General features: G+C 59.6%; 1 protein-coding gene across 2 annotated transcripts; it reads right to left on the bottom strand.

The window, feature by feature from the left end:
• Positions 1 to 30: 30 nt before the first annotated feature.
• Positions 31 to 4559, bottom strand: Gfus (GDP-L-fucose synthase). 2 transcript variants are annotated; one of them, XM_076835474.1, is made up of 11 exons: positions 4480 to 4559; positions 3768 to 3924; positions 3328 to 3442; positions 2189 to 2317; positions 2031 to 2104; positions 1723 to 1856; positions 1525 to 1589; positions 1192 to 1258; positions 968 to 1047; positions 670 to 769; positions 31 to 360 (listed from the first exon to the last, which is right to left on the bottom strand). In XM_076835474.1, the coding sequence occupies exons 2-11, from the start codon at positions 3911 to 3913 to the stop codon at positions 305 to 307; spliced, it is 966 nt and encodes a 321-aa protein (XP_076691589.1). In that variant the 5' UTR covers positions 3914 to 3924; positions 4480 to 4559; the 3' UTR covers positions 31 to 304. The 2 variants fall into 2 exon arrangements, with proteins under 2 accessions (XP_076691589.1, XP_076691588.1); XM_076835473.1 differs by having other exon boundaries at positions 4273 to 4544.
• Positions 4560 to 6412: the final 1853 nt, after the last annotated feature.

Consider the following 6412-nt stretch of genomic DNA (forward strand, 5'->3'; position numbering starts at 1 on the left):
ATGGCTGAGCACAGAGCTGCCGAAAACAGGTCTGTGGAAACGTACTTTATTGGCTCCCAGACAAAGCACAGCGGGCCCAGAGTGCACTGAGGCCAGGGTGGGGGGTGAGGTGCTGGGCCGGGCCGGGCCTTGATTTCCCTGAGGATGAGCACAAATGGGTCCCCACTGGACAACTGCCTGGAACCCCTGGCAGAGGCAGTGGGACGTGGCCCGGGTTGCTGAGCAGCGTCCTTGGTTCCTGGCAAGGTCTGAAGGTGGTGGGCGCTGGGCTTTGCCAGCTGAGTGCCTGCTCGACTGCACAGCTTTACTTCCGGGCCTGCTCATAGTTGTCAGTGAACCAGGCACAGGTCTCCTTTACAGCTGCAGGTGGACAAGTGAGGGCTGGTGAGCAGGTGAGGGCCAAGACCACAGTGACCCACAGGACCAGGGAGGGTACAGGCCCCAGGGACACAGCGAAGTCACTTCCTCCAAGCTGCAGTGCCCTGACTCCCAGGTGACCAGGCCTGGTGACCAAATCTGCAGAGCACCCCACCTCCACATCACAGTAGGAAAGCAGAAGCCACAGCAAGGAACAAAAGGGAGGAGCAGTGGAAGGGGGGTCCAAAGCCAAGGAGGGGCCGGGGGATAGGAGGTTGCCAAGGGGAGGACACTGGAGGGGGAGGGTCTCACCCTGCTTGAAAGGTGTGAACCGGAAGTCAGGTAGGTAGCCCCGAAGCTTGCTGTTGCTGGCAGTCTTCTTAAACTGCCCGTCTGACTTGGTGGTATCATACTAGGCACCTTGGTCAAGGCCACAGCAGAAGGTACACCCTACCTCTTCGCCATCTTAAACCTGCCTTTCCTGGGGAGGGAGCCTGGCCAAGACAGACCCCTCTCCAGCTGCCAGGGCAAGTACCACTAGGCCACAAAATGGTGCTAGGCTGAGTGTCCCACCTGGGCTTCAGTTCCTCTAGAGTGCCCCAAAGGATACGGTGACTTCCCCGTGGAAGCCCATGGCCTCCATCACAGCCTCAGCTGCCTCCTTGATGGAGACCTCATCTTCCTCGCCCACTGTGGGAGCAAGGGGCAGTGGCCTGTTAGGCTTCCTGTCAGCCTCCCATGGGTATTTCTGGCCCAACTCCTCTGCCAGCCCTCAAAGACAAACTGGGTCTTGTCCCACTGTAGGAATGGGGTGTGGGGGCTGTGGGTGCCGACCTGAGAGGATGATGGGCTCCACCTCACTGTACTCCCGCAGGACCCAGATGAAGAGCCGGGCCAAGTCCTGGAGGTCAGGCAGGCAGGTAGGTCAGAGCCCACAGTGACAGATGAGGGAGCCAGGGGGCCACACTGCCATCTCTGCTCACTGGGGGCACAGCCATGGCTCACCCAGGAGGGTATAGGGTTCCTCCTCCAGGCAGCCCTTTCTCTTGCTGAGCTCACAGCTGGACCAGGGACTCCCAGGCACCCCCAGGCACCCATAGGGACTCTACCCAGACCCCCTCATGCCACTGCCTCCCCATCCACCCAGCAGGCCAGCCTTATACACACCAGCGAGTAGATGAACTGCCTCCGTGGCTTCCCTGTACCCCACACTGTCAGGGCAGAGCCACTGCCTACAGATTAGGGGCAAGAGCAATTGTCAGAAGCACTCCAGCTGCCATAAGCTGTCTAGATGGGAGCCCAGGGACCCCATCAGGCCAGAACCCTGGGAACCCTGGATGGGACGTGCTGGGCAGCTGCACTCACTCTTCGCCAGGTGGACCTTGTGGATAAGGCCAGGCAGCACATGGCCATCTTCAATGTTGAAGTTGTCATGGGGCCCAAAGACGTTGGTGGGGATGACAGCGGTGAATGTGCAGCCATGCTGCTGAAAATAGGCCCTGCAGAGGCCCAGCATCTCCTGCCTCATCCCAGGACACAGACCCCACCCACAGCTGGTCTCTCACAGATGCAAACACCAGACTCAAGAAGGCAGCCACCCAACTAGCCCCACCACCAGAGCTTAAGCCCTCCCCCACTCCTGGTTAGGCCTGGCCAAGACAGCAGAGGAGGACCTGTTCTGCACGTCAATCATCCTCTTGGCGTAGGAGTACCCAAAATTGCTGTTGTGGGGTGGCCCGTTGTGGATCTATGGGAGCAAAAGATGCACTGAGGCTCCCACTTCCAGGTTCCACCCACAGACCAAGTCCTACCCCACATAGGCCCCCCTCACCATAGTCTCATCAATAGGGTAGGTGGTCTTGTCAGGGAAGATACAGGTGGACAGGCAGGAGACCACCTTGCAGACGCCCACCTCGAAGGCAGAGTGCAGGACATTGTCGTTGATGTGCACATTCCTCCTCTGCAGGGTGGAGCAGGGCAGGTCAGGCTGCCTAGGCAGGAACCCAGCCCCTTCCCACTCCTCCAGAGACAGAGGTGGGGACATACTCTGGCCCCTCAGACATAGGCAGTACCTGCGCCTGTTCGTCCTAACTCCTCCTGGGACAAGACAAAGCCTCTCAGCACTGACCTTACTGAAGCCACTATGCCAATCATAGCCACATAGGGTCTGGTTCTGTTCTGCCTGCCTGGGGTTGCTGAAGGCAGGGCAGGTTGCAGAAGAAGGGACAGGAGCTCAGGGGCCTAACCTAGCCCTGGGTGGGAAGCTCCCACTACACAGAAGTGGCCCCTCCCCTGCCCACCCCAGGGGAGCTCACACCCAGGTCTCCTTCCCTGTGGCCTACCCTGATCCCCCAGGACTCCCAGTTCCCTTTCCTAAACTGACATGAGATGGCCATGGCATTTGGCCTGGCCTCAGAACAGGGAAGAGGCTGGTGGCCAGGCAACTTATGGGGGAGGCTGAGATAGACAAGGAGGGCCATGGGTGACAGTGACCCTGGGCAGAGTCTTGCGGAAGCTTCTGATCCCAGTGCTGGCACAGGCCAGTCAGGCCAAGGCTGCTGCCCAGAGGCAGGAGGCCAACCAGTAGGGGTACAGCCCTTACATTATACCCCCTGTTCCCAGGGCACAGACACCCTTGCACCCCATCGAGCACGGTGGGCCTGGCTCAGGAAGCAGGAACCAGCCTCAAGCCACGCAGAATGACAGCTTCTTTCAAATCCCCAACCCTCTTTGCAGGTTGACTTTTTACTGATCTAAATGCCCCCAGACCCACCTACATGGCCTTCTGCCTGAAGCACGAATGTGTGTCACTGGGAGTCCCTCAGGGCTGCCCACATCAGGCTGTGCCAAGCCCCAATCCTCAGGGACTCCATGAGGTAGGAAGAGGAACCTGAGAGTGGGAGACCTGCTAGAAAGTTCTCAGAACCTGGACTCCTGTCTTCCAGTGCTTGCTGTCTCCCCCCAACTTACCCAGAAGTCCAAATTGTATTTGATATTCCGGAACAGGCCCCCTACCATTGCAGCAAGGTGGATGACATGAGTGGGCTGGACCCTCTGGAACAGGGCTTGGGTCTGTGCTGTGTCCCTGGAGGAAGCCGGGTTGTCAGGGGCCCCGTGGAGGGCCCTGTATGGGGGAATGGGGGCTAGTACTAAGTGGGACCATTGCAGAAGGGGCAGCCAAAAGCACAAGTGGTGGAGTTCAGTGGGTAGCTGTGAAGGAATGGCTTGCAGAGAGGAAAGGGAGGGTGCCTGCCCAGAGCAGCACACCTCGGCCAGGCCAGACACCTGGCAGGGAGGGCCCAGACTGGGGCTGAGCTGGGGGTGGGGGGACAGCAGATGTGACTCCAGGCTCTTCTGTCTGGAGAGGGCATGGGGAGGAGGGGGATGCTTCTGGGATGGTCTCCACTCACGTGAGATCAGCATCTTTGGAGGAGACAAACACCCATTCCTCTCCAGGAAGGCCAGCCCCATCTTCCACCACCTTCTGGATGGCTCTGCCCACCAGTCCAGAGCCCCCTGTCACTAGGATCCGCATGGACCTCTGGGGGTCACCCATGGTGGCTGTACCTGGAGGGCCAAATTGGTGTGAGGCCAAGGCCATCCGGTTCCAATCCTTCCATGCGGCATCCCCGGGGGCCACGGTCACAGGGGCAGACCCCGAGAGGGGACACAGGCCACAGGCAGTCAGACAGACCCTGCTGGACTGAATCACACCACCTCCCAGTCCTGTTTCCCGCGGCCCTGCCTAGGGCTCCGCAGCGGCCTGGAGGCTACCATCGGAACCAGAGCAGCTGGAGGCAGAAAACCTTGGCGCTGAGGCTCCAGGAGCAAATCGTGGGGCTACTCTCAGCCAAAGCCCACAAGCCACAGACAGGCAAGGGGCAGTATGGTGTTTGCAGCCCCGTGTCCACTCACGCCTGGCTGGTCCCTGGAGGCCCTCGCGAGCCAGATTCTTCCCTGCAGGCCGCGGGCTGGAGGAACCCGGCGCGCCGCCGCCTGGAGGACCCAACCTGGGAGCTGGAAATCCGCTCAAGCCGCAGGGCCCCCACGACCACCCTGACGGGAGGGGCCCCGCCGGACACCTGGCGGTCCCCACCCGGCTGGCGGCCCGCGCCGTCTCACCCGCGCCCGGCCCCCAGCGCTGGCAGCTTCCGGCGCGGTCAGCGGCGGCGCGGCGGGTGGGGCGGGCGGCCCGCGGCACTCTGGGAGCCGAGTCCCGGCTGCGCCGGCGCCGCTCGGGCGCTTCCGGGAAACGCGCAGGGCCGCGCGGGAGTCCGAGCCCCGGGCGCGCCCGCCAGGTTCCAGCGCCTGCCGGGCCCCTGGGGACTGGCGAGGGCTGCGCGCCCGGCGCCCCCGCGCGCAGCGTGGCCCTGGCAGAGCCCGGCCGCCCCGAGCCGCGCCGCTCGCCCGCGCGATGCTTCTGGCGCGCGGGGCCGGGGCCTTGGGCCAGGCGCGTGGGGACGCGCAGGCCTCGGTCGCCCTCCCCGCCGTGAGGCCCCGCACCTCGGTGTCTGCCTGCTCCCTCTTCCCGGTGTGGGCGCTCCCGGGAGCCCCTAGTTGTCTGCGAAAGGACAGGGCGCAGACTGCCCCGCTGCACCCACGGGGACGGGGGACGCCGCTCAGGGACGACCCGCCGGGAGCAGTGTGCCCTTCGCTGCGGGCCTCGTGACAGCTCCGTAGATTCCGCGGTCCTGCTCCTTTCGCGCGGACCGTTCCGATCGCCCCTTTTGCGAAGGCCCCGCATCTTCGCACGACTGGGCCGCAGCCTTCGCTGTGCCACAGCACTGCCCTACCTGGGGTCCTGGTGACCGGCCGTGGCGCAGTTCGAGGGCCGGGGCAGGAGCTCACTGGGGAGCAGCAAGGTGGCTCGCATCCTATCAGAGTACAAGGCTTTAGAAGCAACCGGTCCACCAACCGGTAAATACAATGCATCCTGCCCTCCTACCTTGACATCTTATTGTGAAAGTGTGTTTCCTAATGACAAAACCCTCAGATATCCATAAAGGGATGAGGATTTCATGTTGATACCGCTGGCGATGAAAATCAGGACCGAGTTCTGCTTCCTCAAATGTTGAAGTTTGAAATCAGAGAAGCCTGGAGGCAAGCATAGAAAGCTAGTTTTATTTGAACAATAATAGACTTCTCCCGTGAAGGAGAGGGGGCTTTGGACATTTGAGGCTTTCTTTGTTCTCCTGCCCTCTTCCCCCTTATCTCTCCTTCTTGGTTATGTGATGAGAAGCAGATGCCAGGCAAAGGGCCCTCAGAGTAATCCAGGCAGGTCGCAGCCCAGGAGGCATTAATTAACATATCTAACTCCTTGCAGTGAGGGACAAGTTACCTTAGCCACAGGTTGGAGCAGGAGTAGGTTATCTTGCTAGGGGCTCTGGAAGCATTAACATTTCAATCCTCCACGGGTGCCTTCAACTTCCCAGACCCAAACCGGCCTCCATCTTTACAACCGGAATCCCATACCTATCTACCCTGACTGCCTGTCTTTAATTCTTGCTTCAGTACAACTGAGGGCCCTCAGAGCATCAGCAATGGTAGAGTTTTCTTTGTAGTGCACACGTCAGGGGGCTCTGGTGAGAGTTTGGCGGTGCTGTTAACACAGATGTCAGCTGAGGCCCTCACAAGCCTTCAAGCAAGCACACTGGCTGGGGAGTGGGGCCTCCAGGGACAGCTGTCAGCCTTGTACATGGAAGTGGAGGACTTGTCCTCTGGGAAAATGAAGCAGTCTCTAAAAAAGCCTCCTAAGTAATGGGAAGAAAAGAAACACATCATGATTTGTCTCCATTCCAGAAAATGTTAGCGTTTTACTCTATATTTCAGTGAAATTACTAATTGTTATTATAATGAAAAGTCACATAATTTGTATTCTGAACAAGACAATAATCAGTTTTTGTTGTTGCTTTTTCTTTCTGGTACTGGGGATTGAACCCAGGGGTGCTCTACTACTGACCTACATCCTTAGCCTTTTTTATTTATCGTTTTGAGACAGTGTTAGAAATACTAGGGTGCTTCAAGGAATCAAAGGCATGCTCCAGCGTAGCTCAGG

The sequence above is a fragment of the Callospermophilus lateralis genome, chromosome 16 (assembly GCF_048772815.1).
Source record: "Callospermophilus lateralis isolate mCalLat2 chromosome 16, mCalLat2.hap1, whole genome shotgun sequence".
NCBI classification, from domain to species: Eukaryota; Metazoa; Chordata; class Mammalia; order Rodentia; family Sciuridae; genus Callospermophilus; species Callospermophilus lateralis.

What these genes read in the sequence shown, in the direction of transcription:
- Gfus (XM_076835474.1), bottom strand. Translation starts at nt 3,913, where the DNA reads ATGGGTGACCCCCAGAGGTCCATGCGGATCCTAGTGACAGGGGGCTCT. An exon ending in ATGATTGACGTGCAGAACAG is followed by an intron (nt 1,857 to 2,030) that starts GTCCTCCTCTGC and finishes GGGCCTCTGCAG; the next exon opens with GGCCTATTTTCAGCAGCATG. An exon ending in GTTCACACCTTTCAAGCAGG is followed by an intron (nt 361 to 669) that starts GTGAGACCCTCC and finishes GTCCACCTGCAG; the next exon opens with CTGTAAAGGAGACCTGTGCC.